Source organism: Neolamprologus multifasciatus, chromosome 13 (genome assembly GCF_963576455.1).
Source record: "Neolamprologus multifasciatus chromosome 13, fNeoMul1.2, whole genome shotgun sequence".
Lineage (NCBI taxonomy): Eukaryota > Metazoa > Chordata > Actinopteri > Cichliformes > Cichlidae > Neolamprologus > Neolamprologus multifasciatus.
In genome coordinates this window covers 13113415-13141175 of record NC_140451.1, presented here as the reverse complement: position 1 = coordinate 13141175, position 27761 = coordinate 13113415, and the positions used below count along the sequence as shown (strand labels likewise).

At 39.7% G+C, this 27761-nt stretch overlaps 1 protein-coding gene across 1 annotated transcript in view; it reads right to left on the bottom strand.

Annotated features, from left to right (window-relative positions):
• macrod2 (mono-ADP ribosylhydrolase 2) overlaps positions 1-27761 on the bottom strand; it is a 406707-nt gene that overhangs the window by 109634 nt on the left and 269312 nt on the right. The window contains exon 6 of the mRNA XM_085183333.1: positions 21120-21241. Coding sequence (XP_085039459.1) covers positions 21120-21241 — 122 coding nt within the window. The remainder of the gene's footprint in view (positions 1-21119; positions 21242-27761) is intronic.

Below are 27761 nucleotides of genomic sequence, written 5' to 3'. Positions count from 1 at the left end.
ACTGCCTATAAAGACAAATACTCGGAACAAATTGTTCCGCAAGCCATAAAGTAAACAAAAAGTCCTACAAAAAGAAAACGCCTCCGCTTGGTTTAGCCCAGTCAGTGTTGGGGAGTAACGGAATACATGTACCGCCGTTACGTATTTAAAATACAAAATATGAGTAACTGTATTCCGTTACAGTTACCGTTTAAAAAGGTGGTATTTAGAATACAGTTACTTTGTTGAAATAAATGGATTACACGGCGGTACTTCTCTGTTTCATATTGTGGCGGGTCAGGCCTGTTTGGGTTTTGTTTGACAGCTACGTTCTGTTGTTCCAGGTGGCACGGTTACGGTTGCCATGGTTACAGGGTGACGCTCTCTCTCTGCGTGTTTCCTGGGTGAGAGAGCGACTTTTTGTTGTTGTTGTTGTGCTAAGCTAATAGGCAGAATGCTACAGGATGCTCTAAAGAATGCTCTAAAGAATGTAGCATCATAAGTAGTGTAGTCCGTGCTGCAGGGAGAATGGACTGCCATACCCGTTATGTGTCTGTGAGCACGAGGAGGGAGAAAAAGGCGAGTGGAAAAGTACGAGCTGTCATCGAGCAAAAACGGGAGCTGGAAGCATGTAAATATAATAATAACCACTGCAGCCAAGAAGAGTGCCTGACGAGCCCATTTGTAAGTAAGTTATTAAGACTTGACTGTACGCTGTGTTCGTGTTTTCCTCCGAAACAATAAGTTCCGTTGGAGCAGTCTTTCAATGCCTCTCTCTGTCTCTCGCTAGCAAAGTTGACCCAGACAACAAAGTAAAGCTATTTTTCGGCTACGAGCCCAACACGGAACCCGCCGTATTAGCCAGAGGTCCCTTTACTACGGGTTCGGAGCCGCGGACCTTCAGTAACAGTAATAAATCACAGCAATAGTACATTCACGTAGTTGTAAACAGCATGATAATATATTAAGTAATCCAAAGTATTCAGAATACGTTACTCTCATTGAGTAACGTAACGGAATACGTTACAGAATACATTTTGGGGCATGTATTCTGTATTCTGTAATGGAATACATTTTAAAAGTAACCTTCCCAACACTGAGCCCAGTGACCTCAAGCATGATATCACCAAGTCCACAGAAGTCAGGAAATGGCAGGTAGGCTCCTTTCCTAACCTTTGACCTGAGTATGAGTAACAGGAAGTAAGAACAAAGGAACAAACAGTATTTAAGTTTGAAGCATAATAAAAGAAACGTTGACAACATATGGCTGCACATTTGTTTTAACCTGCTAAACTGCTTTCATGCAACAAAATGCTAACACAAACAAACCGGGGATGGTAAATGAAGTGGTGTTACCTTAGCAATGGCAAATCAGAGCATGTGTGCAAAAAGCAATATGCTGTGATGTGTAAAATTAACATGCACAAAGCAAGCAGTGAGTATGAAAGTGCTCACCCACTCGTCACATCAAGACTTACTAATTTTGGGTTACTGAACTGAAATTGATGGTTGGCTGTAGTTTGTATGTTATGCTGCTAGGTCAGTCCTGATGCCAAACGTTCTTCATTGACACTACAAATGACTAAAACACATTTTGAGCCCAGAATATTGGCAAGAAAAGCCCGAATGGGGGCAGGTGCTAATTTTCAAAGCGCCACTCTTCCTAAACTATTCATCCAATTTTGATTGCATCATCGAAAAAGCAGCTTGTGTAAAAAGCGGTTGTCAACTTTCTTCTTTTACTTGGATGGATGTAGCGAAGGAAGACATGCAGAGAGTTGGTGTGACAAAAGAGGATCTTAGGGATGGGATGAGATGGAAGTAGATAATCCGCTGTGGCGACCCCCTAAAGAGAGCAGCCGAAAGAAGAACGTGCTTCTGAATGTACCGTCAATCACATTCAGCAGAACTTGCACAAGTAAATGCCTGAACTGTTCACACTTACTCTATGGGTACCCCATGCAGACTGGAGGAGCCAGCGATTGAACCACCAAACTTCTGATTAGTGGAAGACCTGCTCTACCTGCTCTTCCTGATCTTGCAGCCACCTCAAGTGATGACACAAACAGATCTACTTTCTTGACATCCTACCTAACACAACATCTTGATCTGACCTGGCAGTCTGGGCTCTAAATAAAGTCCGTGCAGTGTTTGTGCTGGAATAACCCTACTATGCTTTTTAATATTTCAGAATACGTCTTCTCTAGCTAAATAGACTATTTCAGATTTTTATGATGTTACATAATGAAGATAGCTAAAAAATCACTGCATGAAGAAGAAACAGACGAGAAGGTTACAATTTAGGATTAAAAACAAACTGAAACAGCGTCCATAAAATGTAAAAAGTTAAATATCTTAAAATGCCCAATAAGCTATTTTAATTATCATACTTGGAATCAGCTCATAAATATTTTAACTTCAAAGCAGATAACATCTGAAAAACTGTTAACCAATGTTATTTACTGGAAAGCTAACTTAGACTGTTGTTAGAGGCAGAGCAGAGCATATTTTAAAGCAAAAACTTGTATATTTTCTATCTGTCTGGTTGTACTGTACGAACAATCAATCAATCAAACACTGCATAAATAGTGGAAATTAACATACACCAGTTTAGTTCTACTACTAGAAATAATCCTGCAAAAGCAAATACTGCCCCAAATTTACACTGTGAGCCACTAGGGTATCAAAAATCTGCAGCTTCTGTTTGAATGCAGGTTTTTATTTGACAATTTATAGTATCTAACATCCGCTTCCTTTAAAGCCTTGAACTTTGCTTTGATTACAATCCTTAGCCTGACATAATTATGATGATCTTATGAAATTTTTATTGTATTTAGCACAAGAGGCATGACATTATAAACCAAAGAGGCATTTTGATTGAATCCTGAGATTGGAGGAAAGAAAGTGATAAATAGAGGAAAATGTATTTGTGGTAATTTTGAGCATCATGTTTGATTTGAATATTTGAGCCTCAGCGCCGAGCAGAGTATAAGACATCATTCAAAATGCCTCGGGGCCTCTAAAGCCTGTGAATATTTCAGCGAGAGCTTAAGATATGTAGAGCATGCGTGCGTGGTGTTTAGCATTAGGAGTCATTTGCATTTTGGTGGGTTAAATTACAGGTGGTCATAAAGAAAGTGATCAAAGACATGAATAGGAGGACTCTGTCTGAATCTATCAAGCTGCTGTTTCATGGGGTATCTCAAAGAGAGAGAGCCTCTGAAATACTGAAGATAAAACGGCGCTAAAGGAACAAGCCAAGCCATATATCCTATGAAAGGTAAAACCGGAGCATACATGGATTTTCAAATATCCATACCCCGTGTCAAACTGTCTCAGTCGAGATTAGCAGCATATGGAGCTAGAAGGTTAGAATTATCAGTAATCCTAAAATATAGCTCGTGATTTGTACCGTAAGAACAGATGATTCCCAAGTGGCTGATCTAAACGAACAGTAAAACAATCAGCGAGCATTTTTCAAGAGACACTAATTTCCATTCACAAATCAACTTCAATAGCACATTTAATCAGGGAAAGGAAGGGGAGGGAGGGTGCTGGTCATGGAGAGTGAAAGCCAGCCTATGGTACCCTTCCAATGTAAGGCTACTAATTAAACATTTTTCCTTTCAAGCCGCCCTTCAACATTTCAAAAGCACCATATCAAAGTGGCTTCAAAGTCAAAATCCCACTCTGAATTTTGAGTTGACAGAACGGCACGAATATGAAGACTGTATGCCCCCTGTCTTTGTGCCAGGACCAATGTGAAACTAAAATCACATCAGCTGCAGCATGCATACTAATGGCCCGGTCACACTTAGGCTGTGTCCAGTTACAGGAGCCCCAAACCCACCCAAGTACATTCAACCACGTTACTTTGCCACCGTCAACACAGGAATGATTGCTCGGTTGAAATCAACCCCTTTTATTGCCCTGCATTATTTACAGTAGTAAAGGGTCACCTACTGCGTGGCTGAACTGTACACTGGTTTTTAAGGGAGTCAGTGTTACGAGATAACACACAGAACGAAGAATAGCGTGTGGTCAGCAGGGTGGCAAAAATGTGGTTGATGTGAAAATAGAGATTAGGCATAGATGTGCACCAGCAGTCACACAGAATCAAGGAGGGACTGTCACTGAAGGAGCTGACATCGGGAGTGACTACACCAGATAATAACTGAATACAGCATTTAGGCCATTCCCACAGTTAAAATATAACTAAGTAGTATTTTCCCAGCAAGGCAACCGTATTAAAGAAGCATCAAACAAAGCGGTTTCACTTCTATATCTATTTTCCTTAAGATAATGAGATAAGTTTGTTTATATAAAATCACCTTTGGGAATTATTTAAGGCTTCTATGCTTAATTAAGAAGCTCTGTGATTCATTTTTGTTGGATTACTCTATTAAGTTTCTAAATGTATAAAATAGTAAAGCTACGTGAAATATTACCCAGATGAATCAAGCAAAGAATCATAACATATGATAAAAGAGGCCATGACCACACTCCCCACAGCACTATATACAGAATAAAAACTAACATTCATTAAAAGACCCAACCTCATTAACTGCAAATCGAATTGCACACTCCGCCCTGGTGTAGCACTGACCCCTCGGAAGCACAGTAAATACATAATTATTATTGAATCAGGGGGACACATTTTCCAATTAGAAGAGTGAATGTTTGTCTTTTTTCCTGTGTACGTTACGGCAACGCATGTGACGTAAGACGGGGTTAAGTCTGTTTCTTCCGATTTCTTCATTGGCCTTGTGCTTTAGGAATAATTACTCAAAGACTCAAAGCAAGCAGCGTTTTTTGTTTTTTTTTTCAGCTGGGATTTTAATGGACTTAATGAACTCCCTTTGTTAACAGAAGCTCAGGGTGCTCTGTGATTGCCTTCATCGTGCACAGTTCCACAACACTTGATATCTCGTCTCATTTGCTCCAGTGATACATAGCCTGTGTGAACTCCGGTGATGCAATATTGTGAAGGAATAAAAGACAGGCGGCAGCATGTTTGTGAGCCAAGGTAGACCGGAGCGAGATGAATAGGCATTAGAAAAAGATGCACAGCGGCAGACAGATAACCAGTACCCAGGATAACTGGAAAGATTTTTTGTTCTTTTTTCTAGCCGTTTCCCTCTGCTGCCACGGATTGTGCTTGGGTAGGCTAAACATGCGACTGATCTATCTCCCCACTGAATGTGCAGGGATGAAATTAATATTGATCTCCTACATGGTGCTTGATAAATCCGCAAATAAATCCTACAAAAAAAATACGAATAATAATCTCAACATGTTAAAGTTTCCTTTAATGCATGCAGTGACTAAGCTATGAAATTGGCAGAAAATGAAACGTATAAAGCCTGTGCTTGATTAAACAGTTAATCTCAAAATTAATTTGTTCATTTGAGATCCATTCGCTAAAATCTAAGATTTCAATATCACACATGCAGTCAGGGAATCCACAAGAAGCATATCAGTGCTGTGGTTTGAGTATGAAAACCTGTTTATCCATGTAGTTCATGGGCAGACTAGGCCCCAGCAGCACATGTTCGTTTTAAGCTCCCACAACATTAAGCCATAAATCTGAGCTTGCCCAGAGGTAAGAGCAACCAACACTAATTAACAGCAGCGGTATGAGAGGTCAAGGCCTATGTCGTTTTAGCGTGAGAAAACATTATTTTTCAATTTATAGTATATGCGCTGGCCTGGTACGCTTTAAGTAATAAAGCTTGCAGTAGTGTGGGCATGAACACTAATGTATTTGCTTTACTGTATACTAAAGGGTGCATGTCTCTAAAGTAAATTAATTCCAGCAGTATGAACATAAGTGCTTTCAAATGAGGTGGCTAAATTGTCCTTATAGAAATGACACCTTAGATACAAGAGCCACCTCGGGGAATGTCCATAAAGCCAGATTGCTGATACAAACTAACGCTCAATTTAGGTACACAGCTCAGAATCGGTTTTCAATGAATAACTCTAGCCCTTAAAAGGACTTTGGTCCAAGGACATAGTAAGCTCTGAGGAGGTCAGCTCTCCCTCTGTGCAGACCTGTGGGCCATTCTCTCACACTTTGATCTGGGCTCTGATGATGCTGTGGCAGGCACAGACTCAGGAGTAGAAGGATTAGGGACAGGAGGGACATGGAGAGTGACAGCTTGCTTTGTATTCATTTTATCCCTTATTTTGGGCATAACGTCAGACAGCATGCATACCGATAGCTTCTCTGAGGTGTTTCTTTTTTTAGCTATCAAATCCTCAACCCCTTAAAAGAGAGATCAAAGGCGAGGCAGGCTCATTGATAACTGTATAATGGCTCACTTTGAGAGAACAGGATTTTTGCTAAGATGGGCGCGTGGTGGAAACTGCAAACTATTAGTCATGCTGTCGGCTCATTTCCATATGTGTTTTATTGTCTCGTGAGCAAAGGCTACTGCACCTACTCACATTTATCGCACTCGTGGTAGATCTAATGATATTCGTACCTACGGCAAAAACAAAGGGCCTTGTATCTCATTGTCTCTGTATGAAATACGCCTTGAAAGGTGACAACAATAATACACGTTTCATTTTATGCGTCTCTTTGATGAGCCTATAGCACTTCTGCTTGCCTGGGAACATGGAGCTACATAAAAGCACAGCTTTCTCAGAAATTACTGTTATTACTGGCTGAATAACAGTTCACTAACTCACAGAGCTTACACAAGATCTACAAACAGCAAGTTCATATACGTGTTTTTTTTCCATTTTTCTTTTGTTTTTTTTTACAGTGTCAGCAGTGGCGATGTGTGCGAGGCCAAATTCATAGTTAAACATGAAACTAAAATAACATTTATTGCAAATTTAATTTCTTCATTTTTAGTTAATGACACTTTAAGATATAAGCCACAGTTTGAGTATAAAGTGATCACATTAACATTGTAGCATAGCAGGCGTCATATTGCATTATGCATCAAGAGATGTCGCTCTCCTTTATTTGATGCCAGCTGCCAAAATAAAAAATCCAATAATGCTAAATAATATTAGCTTTCCTTGGAGCTTCTCTGTGAGATTATACACAAAGTCCCACCTGATATCACTGTGTGTTGTTAAAGCCACAGTAAAGAGAGTTTTACGACTACCATTTCATTGTAATATCGAAAAGAAAAGTATTTTCAGTGGGACTACAATTTAGGTGGGGGACTCGTCCTGCTCTCGCCTTCTCCCTGACTCATGCTTTTTGAGAACTTTGCAGGATAGACACCGGGTGTTTTAGATGTAAACATGGCATGAAAGTGATTGTGGTGGAATGAACTGCACTGAGGATACCCTTCAGACCTTGTCTCATCCATTGTCCCCACATTTTTACTCATCTAAAACTGAACAGACACTGAACCCATCTGACATCTGAACACAGAGGTGTCTTCTTGCCAACCTCGAGGGGAGAAGATAATAAACTTGTCACGTAGCAAACTTCCTTTATTCATGACAGGTACAGGGATATTGGGGATCAACAGATGTGAAAGAATCGGTAGGAGTGCTCCCGAAGGCTTGTTGCCATCTTCAAGTAGTCCTGTCACTTTTACACTACAGTGCAGGATATGGATATAAAGTATGAGGCTATAAAAGCAGTGTTTTGAAACATTGGGGCGTTAGTGGATTTATTGAGTGTAAAAGCCTTTTGAAGGATTGCCTGTTCAAAGTATCTACCTTTAAATCCCAGAGGAGATTTATTTCACCAAGGATTCTGGCCTAATCAAAATCTGCCCACAGACAAGCTGGTTACAAGTTAGATAGCTTTCTACAAGCATGGTGACTCAGAGAAAATATACACTAATATACACATTTGGCACTGCAAATTATGGAGGGATATGAAGGAGTGAGGGGCTATTGTGTGACTGCATGAGGCGGTGGTCATCATTAAAGTGCTTAATAGACCATGACGCCTGTAGGACCTGACAGGCAAGCTGGGCAGAGTGGAGGTTCTAGAGAGAGGGTCACCTTCATGTAGAGACAGCTCTGTCACACTGGGGTCGTGAAGAGAGCCACTCTGCCACTGTGGCCTGGCTCAGACAATACATGTATATGGTCAGCCAAGCAGAACAACAAGTCACCCGCCTCCTTCAGATTCCAACCAAAAAGAAACAGACCTGCAGAGAATTTAGGCGCTGGACAGAAATGCACTTCCAGCTGCTGCACAAGCTAACCGTGTAATTATTTATACCAGATATGTGCAACAATATTGCTTAAAATAGTCTCCTAAATGGATTATAATCTACAATTTTTACCTCAACAGAGTTTAGATAACTAGGTAACTATCCACTAGAAGTACAATTAGTACAAATAGTGAGTAAAACTGCCAAACTGTGGTAATATCTTCTTTATTTAATTATACAGAGGTGGAGCATGGAGCTCATTTTAAGGTCGCTGGGTCAATGACACTCTCATTTCTGTCAGTGTAAAGAAGTTTAGCTACACATTGAATCCCTCAGATCTCTTGTTAGCGACAGGAATTTCAAATAGTATAACTCAGTTTTTCTACATACTAAAGAAATGTTGCTGTAGTAAATGAAAGGCATCTGCCAGAACGACTCTTTGGGCTTAAATTGTAAGAAAAAAATGCGCTACAGAATAAGTTGTGGTAGCTCTTTCCGCAGTAATTATGAAACAGTAGGCTTTTGATAATAGAAATGTTTGTTTGAAGAAAATTACCCTTTTTATATTTAGTTTACTGTGAACACATTGTAAACAGACTTTTTACAGTAGATAATGAAAAGGCAGGAAACTCTCTCATTTTACTGTTTATGTATTGCTAAATTACTTATGTGTAGTATAAATGGCCATGCAGGAGATCTTGATCAGTAGGAAAAGCTGTAAAACATATTAAAAAACACTCCAAAATGTATCCAAAGCCATCCAGTGGGCTAGATTATAGTCTTTGACAGGGCTAATTCTGGCCCCTGAGCCTTATGTTTGATGCCCCAGATATAGAGCACAACGCTAAAAAGGGTGGTAAAACCTGCCACACTAACATTAAGAGCAGTAGAGGACCTGCTGTCTAATGTATGTAGATGAAGATTCTTGTTAATCACAGTAAAATCTCAGAGCTGCATCGTAAAGAGTTGCTGTCTTGGTCTGAGCACAGGTGCATCCTCAAAATGAGTAGGAATAATGTCCAAAACGAAAGAGAGAGGACATGTTACTCAAGGTCACGGTGAATTGCAGAAGCATTGGCACTGCGGATTGATTAGGAGTACAGGGAGCAGCTGGCTGAGAGGAAACCGGAAGGTGACTGAAGGAATCACCAGGTGGCTCATGTGAATTATTACACTATCCTCCCAACTCTGCCTGCCTTCATAGCACACAATGCTGGTGTGAAGTGATCTTGTCACATGCAGTTTGCATCTGGACTGATCTGATCTGATTTCCATGCAAGGTAACGTCTAATGACGCCGTGTACAATTTGGTGAGAAACTAGATTTGTGTCTCTGGTTTGATTCGAACTATATGGATAACTTTCCCCCCCACAAATGGCCAGAGGATAATAAAGCTAATTACAGTTTTCTAAATGTGGAGTTCATCATGAATATTGATAAAGAATTAATTAGTTGCTAAAAGTGGAAAACCATTTTCTCCACACCAAATACATCACATGTTTTTGGAGCAAAACTGCACTGGATACCTCTAAAGGAAGTCTCACATTCGGCTACAAGAAATAATTTGACCAAACAATCCCGCCACTTGGGAAATATCATTTCTTTGAAAAACTAAAAGAGTGCATCTATTTTTAAATAATTTCTCTTAATCAGTAACTGGATGCAAGCACAAAAAAACCCCACAGCTCACTGATTAGTATTTAGTGTGAATCATAACATGGATAAGAGACTATTATGTGCTTCCTCATGACTTAACCTCATCCTGCAAGACTGGACTCATTTACAGTAGGAATTTAAAGCCATGATCGTCTTAATTAATCCCAAACAATATGTTGCGTATCCTTATCTCAACTCACTTCTTTTCCAATTTCATAATAGGGCTCTTTTACTGCATCAGTGTGTGGTTAGTATACTGTAGCGTGCTCATTCTTTTAATTGCTCAGTGACTTTGCTGTGCTGAGTCCAGATAAAGGGAAGAGTTCCTGTAAGGGAAATTATCAGATGAAGTGCTTTCTCAATATCCCAATTGATCGGTGTCCTTTGTGCTCAGTGCAGATCAAAAAGCGCCGTCCTCCTCTGTGCAACAAATACTGCGCGCGCACACGCACGGATACACATATTCAACTCTGTCGCAAGAATAAGACAGTTGTTCAAAGTCACGCTACGCAAACACTGCGCTCTATTACACCTGATTAATCTTCTGCGACAATTTCTGGCATATCTAAAAAAGATTTTTAATATGTTGTTCCGTGTTCAACTCGTTACGGTTTTTGTTCTCCTACGACGGGGCTCAGATCCTACAGAAAGAGCACATAACATTTTATTCCTTGCATGTCGTCGTTACCGGGGGTTTATGAATGTGACATTTGACATTAAGCCGAGTAAGATTTGGAGGTTATCTGGCGTTCCAAGCTGTGAGTAAGAAGTCAAACCATGAAACACGATTCGCCCATGTGTTCTCTCTGGCAGGTAATTCATTCAGGAGATGGCACGGCGACTAAATCTTTGAGCTAACTACATCTATATGGAAAATCAGTGTATAGGTGCACTAATGGCTGTTTTAAATTTAAAACTGTCCTATGGTAAAGACACTTGTGGCATCATTCATGAAAGGCTACTGTGACATTTATGATGTTAAGGTCGCTGGATGACAATAAAAGGAAATTTAAATCTTTTAAATGACCCCATTTAAATTATTACTACAGTAGGCCTACTTCATAATGATTTAATGCTAATATCCTGTATAATTCTTAATTAACTTGGAGCAAGATAGAACGTGGATGGACTAGCTGCACGTTGAAAATCAGGTGTCAAATATTCAGCTGCTAAATGCCTTCGCTATCGAAAATTGAATCACCAAAATAATCAGAAAACACTTGTCCACAGAGAAATAGCCTGTTTCCAGCAGAGTGCAGATAATTCAGGTAAATGTTAGGAGTCAAGCAACAAGGCCATGCTTATATTTTCCTTTTTCTTTTTTTCCAAATATTACTAAACGGTAAGATAATTTTGTGGAAGTAAAGCTGAATTCTCTGTCCAAACACAAATGTCACTGATAGTAGACAGGAAGTTAAAAACAACAACAACAAAAAACATTTGCTGGGGCAGAAATAGGTATTTTACATCTCCGTTGAAATCTTCAGCATCAAAGCAATACAATTCTGTAGCGTGAGACCCAATATATTTCTCTCATAAACCTGTGAAAGGTGCTGCATTGCCTCCTGAATTGCTGAGTAGGATCAATCTGAGCCAGTTTAACATCGTGAGTCAATCAGCTCAGGCCAGGCACAGCGCATCAGCCCTCGTTAGCGATGACCTTGGGAGATAATCATGGCACTAAACCGGGTATATATGTGTGGGGTAATAGAACTGTAATTAACAAAATATGTAGGAGAACATAAACACTGGTCTGTCTGCCTATGCGCACAATTATTCCCCCGCTCAAGCCTGCAGGTGGAAGGCTGCGGATCTGATAACAAAATGATGAGTGGGCAAGACTTTGTCCCTGTGTATGTTTGTGGATAAATCAACGATTTTGCATAGAGCGTCCTGATATTCTCATAAGCTAGAATAAATATGGTCTGGACAAATGGTCATCTCATCATGTTTTGTTCCAAGTTTGCTTTCGCCAAATCGAACATCAATGAGCACAATATGTACGGAGCTGATAGGCAGTATAATCTAAATTTCTGACTGTATAGCCAGGATGAAGATATGTTGTTATTCATATCTAAAATCCACAAAACACTACAGAGACTCCCAAGGCTTCCAGTACCTGTCAGCTCTCTATGTTAAGCATTCTCTTTGATAAAACACATGGGAACCGATGCATAAACAAAGAGTTGTGCTTAGTATATTTTAGCTTCTAAATTTTAAGCATGTTTTATGGGAGGGGGAAATGCATGCAGTGAAAAGGAGCCAGCAGTATGATATTAAGATTTAAGTCGCTGTATGTGCTCAACAAGACATAACTTACTAAAAAGTAAGTAAAATAAAATATCAGAGCCTAATTAAGTCAGAAAGGAGGAAATATCAACGACAAGATGAAGTTTAAGAGGATTGAAAGGCACTATCTCTTTTTCCAAAGGGGATTTAAGAGGATCAAAGGGGTGGCTTTGTTTTCTTCTTCTTCCTCTCTCTCTCTTTTTTAAACAAACCCATTCTCTCATTAATAAACCAATTACTACACAGTCTGCTTGTCATTTCAATTTCTGTGTTCCTGTGATATATATTTTTACAGTACTTCTAAAATGTAAAACCAACTTTGAGCTATGGACTTCCCAGTTGCACAGCATACAATAAAGGCTGGAATAATGAGGAAAACCCTTCATCAGACTACAAATGTGATGTTCATACAGTGCATAATGCTGTGTCTTGAGATACTGATCCAGTATAAAATAAACTCACAGAACAATAAACTTTTGCAGCATCCATATTAACCTGATATGCTATCTTTTTTTTTTTTTTTTGACTTGAAAAGATGCCATGTGTAGTGAAATAAATGTCCCCAATGTGCAGATCCAGGGCTAGAGAGACCTTGTACTTCAACCAAACACGTCTGTAAGTCCAGAGACTATGATTGAAGGATAATTGGGTGCAAGCTTGTTGAAATGGAACCCCGTGATAGACCAGGAAATTCCAGTTTCATGGACACGGCTCTGGCAAGGTCACAACTGGGTTCGACACCTGGCTTCATAAACGCCCCAAATGAAAACACCTCGAGGGAGCGTTTTGAGGCTAACTAGATTCAACACTAGAGTAAAGCTGGCTTTCACACCCGTGCTAAAGCTACTAACATTGCTAATAGATCACATGTTCACAATGATCTTGTGTTTTTTTAATTAAAAAAAAGCATTTTAAATGCTGTGCTTTAAAAGATTAGATATTCTCAGTGCCCTACATGGCAAAAACAAACAAAAAAAACATGAAATGTATTTTCTGATACAGACTCGTGTTAAAAGTCTTGGCTTTTAGGTTTAAGTGCATCCATCTGTGAGTGCTAAATCGAAACTGTTCCTATGCATATCACGATCACAGATGCACCATCTGGATTTCTGGATTGGTGGTAAAAGATTAGCTGCTGATTTGCACATGATACAAAAGGTTTTCTGTGATTCTTCCTTTGTGTACTCTGTTTGAACAGACTCGCCCACAGGCATCGTCTCAAATTGAAATCGTAAATTGGATTGAGTATTTCTCATTTATCTATTTACTGGCAATCAATTGCCATGGGATCAAACCACCAGCCACACAACTTGTGGAGTACCCACTCTACCACCCGAGCCATAACTGAATAAACCCAGGCAACATGAGCTGCTACCTGAGGGGACGCTTTTGCATCTGTAATAAGATGACCAGGAGTGTTAGAGGCGTCTCTGTTTTCACATACACACACGGCACAGGCGTTGTTGGCTGGACTGGTTCGGCATGGTAATTATCTATTATGATGTAAACAAGAAGTCATTCCACTGAGTTTGCTGCCGATGAACACCAATCTGTTGCAGTATCCATGAGACTGCTGAGATTTACTCAGTTGAAGAGTAACTGTCAGGCTATGAGAAAAGCCTTCGTATGTACAATAATGTATCTCACATCCCTCCTCCATGCTCAGTTCCTTTGATCAAAGAAGAAGCATTTATCAGATGGTGGAGGAAATGTTTGATGACACAGGTATTTCAGACTCGAGCACGACTCGAAACAGATGGGAGCCTACCGGTGGAAAAACAAGCTTTGAGCAAGGACCAGAACATTTTTGTCTGTACTGGTTCAGGCTGAGGAGATTTCAAAGCAAACAAATGCCACCGTCCACGTATCGTCTGTTCGAGAGTTTTTCTTTTGTCAGAAACAATGTGATTCAAACGAAGCCTCCTTCAGGCAAATGACTTGGGACTTTCTTTGAAAATCAGCATTGTTCCAAATGACCCGTTCCAAAACTGCACTTTAGTTGAACGAGACACCGCTAATCAGACCTAATTATCGCTATTATTCTTTTGGGTTGATCTCTAAGCTCGTAGCCTGTTTAAACTCTCTGAATTCTCTGAAAGTCAAAGCACAGGTAATGAGCGACTCACTTTCTCATTCCTGTTGTGAAGCGGCGACAAAGTTAGACAGAAATGCCTTTTGTTCCCCTGCATTGCCCACATTCTTCAGGTATGTTTAATTAATGCACGCTTATTGTGGTGTTCGTTCTCATGGCGTCTGGTGGGAACGACATCTGTTCAATCAACAACTTCCTCTGACAGTCCCTCAGTTGGGTGCGAGCTGTCGCTTCTATTCTCAGATGGTACCACAGAGAGATGTGAGCTTCATAGAAATTCAGGAGACTCCTCACAGTCAGGTATAGCAGAAGAGAAAAAGATGAAGTAAAACTAGCCTGAGAGCTGAGTGGGTCTTATACTACTTGACTATGCTTTAGTACTTAAATTATGGGAAGCGCTTTTATTATTGTCAGGGAATATTAACATATCATGCAATTGCTGCCATTTTCCTCATAGAACAACTAGATGGAGTAGCCTTTAGTGGAAGACAGAGCTTAGTGTGATTGATGTGGGCTCACTCTGCTTGTAATCAAGACACTGGCATGTTCGTATCAGCCCTCTGCACATAGACACTCTGGAGATTACCTCTTCTATACCCATCAGCTGTGATTGCCCCTCTCAAGGTGTGCAGAAATGTCACATTTTACATATCCTAACATTTCACCTCACATAAAGTTCTGAAGTTTTCCCCGAGTGAAGGGCTGTCACGGGAAGGTGATACGGCAGGGCTTTGACTTCTCCTTGCACCTGAAGCTCCTCCTTCCCCCTGTGGTTGACTCCTTCTGTATTAGGTTGCTCAGGTAATTGGGGTTCCAGTGGTCATTAACTCCGACTAGGTGGCATACCACGGCAACCACTATCACTATAATTGGATCTAATTGGCCCAGTGTTGCCAATGATTTGGATCAGACAAATAGAAATGACTAATTTAAATGTCGGTGTGACCTTTTGAAAGCTTCAGACTAATTAACTTTTGTCGATGCAAGCAGGTAATGTAGTGTATGTGGAAGTATGCTCCTAGCAATGATTGGTTACAGAAGGGGGCTGTGTTATAATCACATACTGTGTCTAATTTAAGGACAACACCCTATAAATTCAGTGCACTACAGTTTCTCCATAAAGCCTAGGTGTCTCGATTTATTCTAGATTTTTCATTACACTAATACGGATTTTAAAAAGCTAGATTGCTCACATATTAACAAAACAAACCAAAGCCAAGCTGAAAAATAAAGCACAGTGTCTGCACAGATCAGTATAATAATCCCAACTGGAAAGCTAAACTTGCAAAAATAAATTTCTGCTGACATCGAGAAAATGAAAATGGACTGCAAATATGTCTAGCTGTGGACCAAAAAATATTTACAAGTCATTAAAAAATAATTTCAAGATGTGATTACAAACGTCTGGGACTTGTTCCATAAAAATCATTAAAAAACATCTTATTTAAATTTGGTTGATGTCCCTTTTAGGGCCCACTTCTCATGTACCTCTGGACCTCAGCACGACTGCTATTTTTGGATCACTCCACTGAAGTCTTAATCCGGCCCTTTGCGCTTGTGCTGCTGCAGTGTGCTAAGGATCTTTTCCATGGTATCAAGCCAGTAACCCTTCATGGCAATTTTAATTTTGGGAACATGGATAAACATTTGGATGCTCTCACCCAGAGGAACGGCACAAAGCAAAGCAAAAAAAAAAAGACAAGCTAGCTCCTGGTGGCAACTTTGACTGCACTAATAATTTAAAAACTACGGAGTCCTGATGAGGTCAAGATCTCATCATCAAACATTATCCTGCATACAAAAGTCAATCTGAAAAGAAGATTTTTGTTTGATTTGTGCACATTTTACATTCATAGTGAAACTGCAGAAAGGCTAGCAATCTAAAAATATCTGTAATGCTAAAAATGCACATGGAGATAATCTTGAAGGGCAAACTTCTTATTACACCTAATAGTTATAGTACAATCTCCTGTTTTTGGAAACAGGTATCTAGTCAAACTACAGCTACTTCCAAAGTACACAGAGAAGCACAAACAAAGACGTTGAAGCTCCAACAACATCTGTTGTATGAAGAACAACATCATTGCTCGTTTTGGCCTTCAGCCTGCGTCAGGGTCAGCAAAAATTATATGAACCAATCATATACATCCAGTTTACATATCCACCAATTACACATATGAGTGGACTGGTCTGCAATAAATTTAAGTGCAGTAGATTTTTACTGCAAAGTAAAGTAATAAAGTTGTACAACAAAAAATGTACCCTTTGTTAATCACACAGTTACTATGTATCCCTATGACATATGTGGGGGTTTATATTTATAACTACAATAACATTAACTAAATGCAATACCAGGTGATGAAGGTACAAAAACAACTATATTTTGCAAGCAGATAAGCAGGAAACATCTTAAAAAACAGAAAGAGGATAGAAGTACACAGAGGAATGGTTTGTGCGTGACCTGCTCAGTACATAAATGAAAATTAATTAATCACTTGGGAAGTGGGTACACCAAAATGGAAAAGGATGAAGTACAAAGTCGTTAAGTTTGATATGGCAATATTTAGACACATAAATAAGAACAAAGACCCTCTAGTGCACTTAAACGCAGTAGTAAAAAACACATTTTCAATATCACCGGTGACCCACATTAAGAAAGATGGAACAGTAAAAGTTATTTACTGCATATTTTATATAATTCTTGAGAGCCGATAGGATGCTGTTAAAACTCGAAGGCCAAAACAGAACATAAGTCAAGGTTAAATTCAACTTCTCACGCAAATCCCAGAGTGTCTCTATCTTGACGCCACCTTGGGGGCAAGTTCACTATAATACAAGGGTTTGTTTTGTCACTGTCATGTCAAACACAATATCCAGTAGGAGCTATCAGCTGTCATCTTCTAGCCGAGTGTGCATGTTTATAAGATATTGTTTGTGGGAATGCATTTTGGGAACGCTCTCGGGCAAAATGAATGAAAGCTAATGCTCCTAGCAGCCTTGGAAAAAGCCCACAGAGAAAGGGGGGGAGCTAATCCTATCATTCTACACCATTCATCTGCAATCCACTTGGCTTTCAGCATTTTCCTCAACGGGCAATTTGTGGCTTCCCTGCTGGATCTCCTCGAAGCCTGTGTGTTATGACTGCTAAACACTTCCAGGCCGCATGGGAGTCAGAGAGGAGGCCACTAAATACAGTCTGCGACCCTGTCACTGTCCGCACTGGCAGCTGCCAACCCACGATATGCTGCCAGAAATAGCTTAATGACAAACAGTTTCACAAGCCATCAAATTGTGGCCCGTCAAAGTCAAATTGTGAACAAAAAAGAGGCACGCAATAGCCACAAAATCACTAGCCAACAAGTAAAACGCTCCCTCTATCTCATGTACCATGAAGTAAAATCTTAGTTCTAATATCTTGACAAGATACTCTCCGAAAGGATAATACAAATAAAGACTTGGGTATTTTTTATGTTAAAAGTCATACTGTGGTATAAGTGGTTAATATAGTTTCTGAACTTGAATCTGAATGACTTCCAGATGGTGGCGTCTCCCTCCATATCTCTTTCTGCCTGATAGACGCTATACTTGCTTCCAGGGAAGAATCTGAGCAGCTGTCCATGACTAACTATAATGGGGGACCTGTATTACCGTCTCCTCAGTTCAGGCTTTTCAGCTCTTTGGAGACAAGCCCCCATATGCATGTAAAGCACACACACTCCCAAGTGTATTAATAAAATATACATGTACACAGGCGAATGACTTTACTTTTATCAAGTAATGAAACCTTAACTTGAAGAAATACCCTTTGAATTATGAACTTCATTAACAAGGTTCTTGGCTGCAAAATAACTGTATGTCCTATGATTTGTTGGGACCTCTGCACACAGACACATTACAGAAAATCTTTATTTGTCTGATTTCCTTTAGGAAAAACCTTTTCATATATCACAGAAACCTTTATCAGAGCCATTTAATATGTCCTGGCTTAAGCATGGAGCTAAATGCCTGCTAGAATATTCTTGCTGTAGAAGGGCAGTTAGTGTTATTATCACTTATTACTACATAACTAGAATCAATCTTTAAACAAGTCCAATATTTCCTCTTTGGGTCTTCACCTGAGTCTCCTTTGGAAACAACAACATAGTGTAGTGTAACAAGCAATGAGCAGAGGAGGGGGCTGTTTGACAACATGCTGCTCAATAGTCCAGAGCTTCAACTTTCCTGCAAAGCTCCCATAGCTCCCCTGTGTGTTGCTGGAACGCTGGCATCCTGGCTGTGGGCTATGGTCAGTCAGAGCCCAGGGAGCTGTGACAGCCTGCTGCTCTTTCAGCCGCAGAAAAAAAAAGCAAAAAAAAAAAAAAGCACTGAAGCATAAGCGTCCTCTAGGCAGAGAAGAAATGAGCAAAGATGCTGCAGTAACACAGGCACACTCACATATGCCTGAGGATGACGCACGTAAAAGGCAAAGTTTATGTGTGCACAAACACATGCTATCACTATCCTGCGTGCACTGCAGTCAAATGATTTGGAAAAACACGCTTCAACGGCACATCGTCCAGCCTGCTATTTATCCAAAGAACAAGACAAAATGCAAAATCGGTCAAGCGGTAAAAGTATTCTACTGTATATTCTACAAGTGTTGCAGGACATTTAACCCATACAAATATTACGTTGGAAATTTACCCCAAAAATCAGAAACATTTCTGCAACCCATCCAGGAACTGCCTGGGGTTTTCTAAAAGTCATACTTTCGATCTTCCTCACTTCCATCCCAGCAGAGCTGCAAATCAGCCCAGCACAGTGTAGGAGAAGGAATGCTCTTCTATCTAATTTCTAACCACTGGAATACTAGTAAGCACGCACTCACACACTGAGCTGCCCTGAGGTAAAGGAAGTGCATTTTCAGTCCTGAAATTTAGTGGTACTCTCTGTAAACTCCCCATCTTGACATGCTACATGCACAAGAAGTTGCTTTGAGCTTAAAGAAGTGGGGATTAGCAACCAATCGGTTCTCCTTTCATGCTCAAGTTTATCTTATGTTAGGCTTTGTTTTGACTCCTATTCCTCTGTAATGCCCTGGAATCCCCTTTAGGGAGGCAGCCATCTACGATTCCCTGTTGTCCTGCCTTCCTTTGCCCACTTTACAGACCCACTTGGCAGCGGGCCTGTCATCAGCGGGATCTCTCAAACAGCAAACCTCATAGTGAGACCCTTTCAGAGAGGCTGAAATGAGCTTAGAGCTGAACAGCTAACCAGAAACTTAGACACATTGTGTTGTGCACCAAGAGCCTGTGAGATAGTCGGTTAACAAAGAATTAGCAGAGAACCCTTTCAGCCTCTCTTCAAGTGTGTCTTGCATATCAAGGCAAGCTGGACCAAAACTAAATCAGGGCCACAGCCTTGCTTGAAGAAAGAAACAGCTATTTCCTTTTCGGTTTTGGTAAAAAAGGCTGTCTATTGTCCTTGCAGCAAGGAGAAACCAAATGGACTGTGGCTAAGATAATGTAATGTTCATCCTACAAGGCCAGCCAATCACAGAAAACCACTGTTTTCACTGAAGGCCTGCTCAACTCACAGCAGCTGTGTAAATATATTAGACAGAATCCTGCCTGCTCCTAGTAAAAACAGAAACTCTGTTTCTTATAAATATATGGATTATTGTATAAATAAATCAAGAGATAGACCTAATCTAAATAAATCTTTGGAATGTGCAAAAAAACAAGGATTTTGTGGTTTGTGGATGAAAGCATGTAAGCAAGGTGGTGGGTTCCTGTGAAGAGGCCCGAGATGCCAAGTGATTTTGCCGAGGTGCTCCCTTTGCCAGTGAGTTCTTGAGCAGAACACAGTGTAATTGTGTAATATTCGAATGCAATGTCGCGCCTGTGACTCATCTTTAGTGGATGTAACTATTTGAGAAGTTGCAGAATACTTGCCGCTCATTCTCATATAACCACGAAGCAGCAAAACCTAACTACTTCAGACATTTGGCTTCACAATCCATTTAATTGCAACATAGAGGTGTCTGTTGCACTCACAATAAGTCATCTATAGAGCAGGAATTTGTCAACATCGTCTTTAATGAAACCGGCACTCATGTATGTCTCATTTTTCTTCCATCGATTGACCTCTGATGAGACTGCAGGGTAGTACACTGACAAAGAAAGTGGGATTTGTGGATATTTGGTGTGACACTGTTTTGTTTACCCTCTGTGGGCAGGGCAAATCCATATATCACACAGCCCAGCCTGAAACATACAGTCCGCGCATGGCTAGAAGCTTAGATAGTGTGTGAATGATCATCTGCCAGCTGTGGATTGTGTGGGCATTGTCTCATCTAAAGCCCTTATGATTCAGTCGCATGCACCGTGCCCATTGTTCTTCTGCTGTTTTAAAGAAATTCAGCTTGAAGAGGTGGCACAGATGTGTCCAAGAAACATCACAAATTACTTCTTGGTGCGAGAGACTTAATTTCTTGAAAACAAAAATGACACATCACAAATCTACACCAAAGCCTTTGTAGAATTTGAGAAAGGGCAGAGTTTTTTAACCTTAAAGTGGGTTGCCAAACAAAAAAAAGAAAAGAAAAATAAAAGCATGGTTATTCACAGTCGTAAAATAGAGAGGTGGGTACAAAGGCCTGCCTTTCATTTAATCACAACCCAAAGTAGTCTACATGAAAAGCCTTCATTTGACAAACATGAAACATTACCATTTTGTTGTGTTCTCTGTTGCTTTTGTTTAAATAAAGAAGATTAAGGCTTTTCAGAACTGTATCTAAAATGAAAGATGCTAAATCCTTTTGTTCCCGTACCTTTTCCAAATTTCCAAAATTTTCAAACACAGCTTTTCTCACTGAAGGCTTACTCGCTGTTAAACAAAAACACCAAAAGCATATAATTTGTGTGTTTTAAACTGCTCTGAATGGAGTCCAGTTTTTCCTCAGCCTGGCAGTGCACTGTACTCACCACAGTCTTCAAGTCATGCTCCTTCATCAGGTCGAGGGAGTTCTGGTAGCAGGAGGTGAGGTCATTAGTCTCTGTAGGGCCCACATGACCTCTGGCCACCGGCCCCACGGTGTGGATCACATCTGTCGGAACAGGACAAACACAAGCTCGTTTGAGCACGGCCTACTTTTAGCAAGGATAAATGTTTGAAGCTCCGTGGTGGTAAGTGCAAGGCTATAAAAACAATCTGCAAAATCATCAGCAAAATACACAATGTGGGAAAGTTTGTCTTCACAATGAGACAATGAAGAAGGCAAGATGAACCCGCTACCTAAGTGAGTGCATTTATTTAGTAAATGAAGCGGCAGCTTAGATAGAAAATCAATTACAAGATTCTTTTATGCTATCCACTCAAATATTCATATCTCTCCCTGTACTCTCTTTCCCTTCGCATAGTAATGTCTTTACCTGCCAATCACTGGTCTCCTTGGCTGGCCCGGCCAGACCGAAGAATGCAACTTCTTAAATGAATCATAGGCGCGATGACAGGAAAGCAGAAAAGAATCGACTCAGTGACTTGACAGAAACATAATCTTCTGCATTCTGCGTGGCTACCCTTGGCCTTCTCAATGTTGGACAGGCCAGGTCAGCATCAATATACAGGATGTTACTCTGCAACGCCCACATAGCATACCGGGTAGATCACAAAGACTAACTACGAAGAAAAATAATTTATGCAAAAAACAAAAGTCTGCAACAAAAATGATTATATACATGATGATTCACCAAAAGTCATGATGCCATTCTTCTGTCTATTCAAACCCAGACAGTACTAATATTTCACTATATCCAGCAGTGCGGGCCAGTAAATCTTCATTTTTAAGCAAATTAAATATAGATCATTTCTGACCCTTGGATTTGTAATTTAATGCAGCAAATTCTCATTACTAAAATATTAAACCCTCTCGAAGGACTTAGACCCAGAGCTGGTTCATGTAAGAACTTGCAAATAAATCGCAGTGCAGCCAGCGTTTTCTTATGTTTTCTTACATGCGACCTCAATTATTTGATATGAAACACTCAGCCTCGTTTTCCTGCTGAATAAATATCAGCTACATTCCATAAATAATTTTTGGATAAAATTTGATTCTTGGTTCAATCTCAAAGCACATTGTTAAACCACAGCTCATAAAGGAGCATTTTTACAACAGAAGGTTGTAAAGTTATGACATGCATATATTTATGGGGCATATTCATGGGATGGGAGTCATCACCCTGGCAAGTTAGCATAAAGGAAAACGTTTTGGTTTTTCCCCCTAAAGGTGTGGTTATGGTTGTGAAAGGATCTACAGCAGTGGTTCTCAGACATTTTTCTGGCACGGGCCACTGCAGAAGCCAGGGAAAAAGTTCACAGCCTACACCACACAAGTTTGAGAACCACTGGTTTACTGTAACCAGAACTCCTATTTTTTTACTAAATACTGAAGAAAAAAGACTGAACTAAAAGAAAGTAAACGGCGGCTAACGAGTAGAATATGTCAGAAAATACCAGAAAGGATATGAACCCCAGACGCAAAGTGCAGCATATCAGTCACACTGCCCACAACACGACTTTCAAGTCACAATTTGTTGAGATGAAAGCACAGATCAGCTATTACACATTTTACTGTGACAATCATTAATACTTCATGATAATAAAAAGCAGGGACCTTTATCATCAAGAAGAGTTTTCTAATGTTGCTTAAGGGGTAATATTTAGTTTTTGGGAGAGGTACGAAACAAGGGGCTTGGTTGATCCCAATGCTAAACCGAGGATGTGTTGTAATGAGAATAGAACTGTCTGAAGTATTCCCTTTTTCCAGAATTGCAGACTAAAAATTGCATAGCACAATGTGGTCATAATGGGACACGTGGTAAGTCGTTTTTCGTGCATAATTCATGAAGTTCACTACAAGAACAGCCACATGCCAATTATAGTGTGGGCAAGCGCCAAAAACCAGACTACTGGTGAATTCATGAAAATTTAAGCAGTTCTTATTACATCAGTATGGATGCCTCCACTTGTATCCTCAACTCTTCCACATCAAATAAATATTTATACAACTGTGTTTCTGTAAGGTGAAAAACATGTTTCACTTTGTGACTAAGGAGGGTTATTACAGGAAGGACAGTTTGTTACGGTAGAGCTCAGAGAGACTCTGGCAGCTACTTCACCATCTCAGTAAACTTCAACACAAATGACCTTCCTACCCCTCGATTTACAAGGACCGGAATGCTCCATTCAAAGGAAAACCCAGTATTTCTTTAAATTCAAGGAAATCCAAGAATTAAATCCAAGTATTTGCAACAAGGTGATAAACTCCATCAAGCTAATGTCACTAAAAATATAGGCTCATGACTCAACATCCATGTATTGAATCATACTTTTTTTAAAGGCTTTTGAGTGCACAGTGGGCGTGTGAAGTCAATCCTTCTGCACAGACTCGCTGACGTACAAAAGAATTATGTCAACAACAAAAACCAATATAACCTTGTTAGTATGGCGTTTTAGCTATAGACAGCTTAACCTTGCTTAAAAGACAGAAGTCTCTCTTAGCATAAAAAGTTATTTTTCTAATGCTTTTGAATGATGTTTTTCCAACACCTAAATTGCACACAGATGCTCTTTGCAATAAGAGCTTGAAAAGCTCTGACGGGTCATTATTAACATTCTTCATCATTTTGCCTTTTCACTCCTGGTAAAAACCCTCAGCTTTTATCATCAACTGCACCCATTAGCTTACAAACGTATCAGTGTTTTTCCTTTTTCCCCTTTGTAAGCATACTGACACATGTAGACCATTCTCTCAGTGCTGCCTTTCTTCAAGAGGCAAATAAATTTCTATCTTTACAGGGCTGAAAAGATTCCTGGTGATTGTCTTGCGCCGGTTGGGCTTAATTGTGGAGATAACAAACGTGGAAAACAGAGTTAAATGTTTTCATGAAACACATTTAGAGGTTGCTTTCTTTATACTAGACAAGCCAGCAGAGTTTAATCTATGAGCATACAGAGAGTCTTTAGAAATTTCACAGATGTCTTCTTTAGCTTTATCACTCATACAACAACAAAACCCATGCACACGCTTTTGCCTTCAGCTTCCATTTTCAGCAAAGTTTTTTTTTTCTTTTTGGCAAATTTTTGATCGACTGGATTTGTTCATTTTGGTCTTGATGGTTGCTCGGGGCTATAATGTCAGTGACATGATTGCACCAGCAAAGATTGATGACTGCCATTCAAACTTCGTGCTCTCTCCCCATGAGACTACAGACTCCTCAAAGAAAAACAAAAGCAATCCCAAGGTTTGTTCCTTTTCCCGTGAGACTCAAAGAACATTTATGCGCTAAACCTGCGGTCGCTGGACAGCATTAAATACCACAACCGGACCTCAAGATCTGATCTGTTGTTCTGTGATGATAATACTGGGTTATATTATTTTTTTGTTGTTTTTCCTCAAGCATAAACAATTTACTTGATGTTTATCTTGTCTATTATGATTACTCAGTGTGGGCAGGTTTACTCCAAAATGCCTAACCATTAATTCTAAGTGGGTGTCTTGATTGCTGAAACTGGTAAGTCCTCCACTATAAATTAAGGAAACATGTCACATTATGTTGCTTGTTGTACTGCGGATGTGGCGCAATTATCATACATTTCCCCCCAGTCAGTTCTTAGCAGTCAATAAAAAACAGAAGCGAAATGGGAAAAAACGCACAGCAAGCCAAGAGAGTAGAAAAAGAAAAGTTCTACTTAAGAAAAAATAAAAAGTTGCTGCTCGTCTTTTTGTTGTCGTTAAAGCCCAATCAACACTGAAAATGACAACAAAAATGTATTATTGGATAAAATAATAATAATTTCTGCCTGAATAACCTGAGAAATTGTCCTGTGATTCCCATTTTCCTTTGCAAGGGAGATGCGTATGTTCATTCAACAGCAAAAGACTCCAGGGAACACTGCAGCAAGTATAAAGGTGAAGATGCTGTTAAATGTTTATGCACTAGACACAAACTAGCCATCCGACAGACTGAAAATGATCCTCGTTTCAACCAAAATGATCATGAATTTAGAAAATGACTGTACTGTTGGCAGGATGACAGTGCCCTTATCTATAAGGTGTGGGGGGAGTCACTGAATGGTTTGATAAGAAACTGATGTGAAGTATTTTATATCACAAAACGTCCACAAAACAGCCTTCACAGTCGCCATCTCTCACTCCAGTTGAACAGCTAAGGGAGGATTTGGTCAGACAGCGCTCTCCACTATCATCCTTAAAAGACCAAGAATTAGAAGAAAGGTGTTTTTGCCCCCAAAGCGCACTCGCAGAGACACGCTACTGTTCTTGTACCATGTGATGTCCCAGTTAAGACAATGTTGTTGCTTTTTTGTCTTTCCCCTCTGTAATTTGTTACCTGTCCATATAAAAGCTCGCTGCGTCCACATTCTGTTCTCTCCTCTTCTAGGCCATCATGTATTATAGATAATAGTGCACTATACAAATCTATAGGAAACCATAAGAAGGTAAATGTAATGCAGTCTATATTTAGTTCATGCAGACTTTAAAATGTCAGATGTACTTTCACATATTCCAGTGAATTGCACTCTGTGCATAGTGCGTCTGCATTACACATTGCAACTCGAAACGTCGACTCAGTATTGGCATTATTGATAGTGTTCATAGAATTCAGCTATTTGAGATCCTCAGATCAGGGGTAAAAACATAAAAGAATTCAAAAAAATAAATCCTGAGATGAAGACATCCCTTGTGGCGAGATATTTCTGTTATCGGAGAACGACTGGACACAAAATGACCCCCGAACACACCGAATGTAGCGAATGTGTGAGAACATGTTAGACGAGCACACTAAAGCACTCCTCGGCTCTCCCAGAGCTCAGGAATAACTACCAACGGGACATGTTCACTTCAAAGACGCCACTTTCTTAGCAACTACAAAATCTTTTGAAAAATCTAGACTTCATTTAGAAGTGAAGTACCGTGGTATTTCAGAGAGCAACCAGCACTCCACAGCCTAATCAATCTTTCATTTTTATGTGCTACGTACCATCCCAGATAATAACTGTTCCAAAAGGCTAAAAAATATTTGAACACATTTACTGTAGCATGGCTTCTTCTTCTTCTGAGTAATCTGATTCTTGGCAACAGAACGGGAGATGCAAACCTGCGTGCGTCATCCTGACACTGCACGAGGACATAGCAGTCTTATTTATAGCCCATTATTTCCAAAAGATCATTTACACTTTATATTTTATTAGAAATGTACAAAGACAAGATGAAAACTTATGACTAATAAGTTATTGTTTGCTGTTTTAAAATGAGCAGGATAAACTGCTGGTAGAAAATCCAACCACTAGGTTAAACAGGATTGGGTATAAAATGAGCATCAAAGAGATGCTGAGTAATAGAGAACTAAAGATATGCAGAGCTTTGCTGCTCTGAAAGACACAGTTAACATTTTCAGGATCATTTTTCCTCAACATAAAATTGTATGAAGTAGTAAGTAGTAGTAGTAGTAAGAGCTCTGCAGTATAACCTGCCTGCAGTCCAGACTTGTCACCTGCTGAAAACACTCGGTGAGAAACGGCACATATGGCAAAGGAGGATGTGAACTGTTGAGCAGCTGAAATGCTGAATCAAGCAAGACTATTGAAAAAAATCCCATTAAAAAATGAGTGCAGTTTGCCCCCTAAATTCCCAGACAATTACAGGATGCTGTTAAAAGAAAGCGTGATGCAACACAGTGGTAAACGTGCCTAAACTGTCCCGGCTTTGTTGACGCATGTTGCTGGAGTCAAATACAAAACGAGCATATTTTTCCACAAAGAACATAAAACCCCTGTAAACACTGGGATTGTGTTGTCTTTGTTCATTTCGTAGTTACACACGGGGTTTAATCACTTGCAAATCGATGCATTTTGTTTACATTTTGCACAGCTTCCTGAAGTCTTTAAACAGGGGTGCAGCTCTATTATGATCCACAAGCAAAAGACAGTAATCAAACCACTTTGTGTTGCCTGTTGGCAATTATCTTCCACACTTAAGAATCAACAAAGCACATAATGACTTACAGTCCATTAGGAAATTCAGCCAAAACTGCGGTCGCTATTTTTATGTGCTAAGTCATATGTTATATGGAGAGTGAATTGTAGTCTTATTAGTTTGTATGATCCTTACTAATAGAATTAAGTGTCTCTATAAAGTTTATGACTGATGCCTAAAACTAGTGACTGTGTTTTATGTGTGGTACTCATGATTTCACTGCACTGGCTAAGCTGTCTTCAGTTCAAGTCAGAGGTAGCTCACTCACTAACTGTTCTCCATTAGGGCAGATAACAATATCATTGCTATGTCATTTAAATGTATTGATTTATATATTTCTTACAAATATGACAACATTTATCACAAATAAAGCTGTATTGTGCATCAACTAGAAGTCTCCTTTTATAAGACAGAGACAACTTTACAGAAATACTTCAGGGTGAACTGAAGAAAAATGATCAATAAAGTAAAGAAACTGCAGTCGACTGCAATATGTCGTCTGTCTGCCAATAATTGATTTTTCTCTTTTTTAAATTTCCCACCAAAAAACCTAAACTGAAACAAAAAAAGA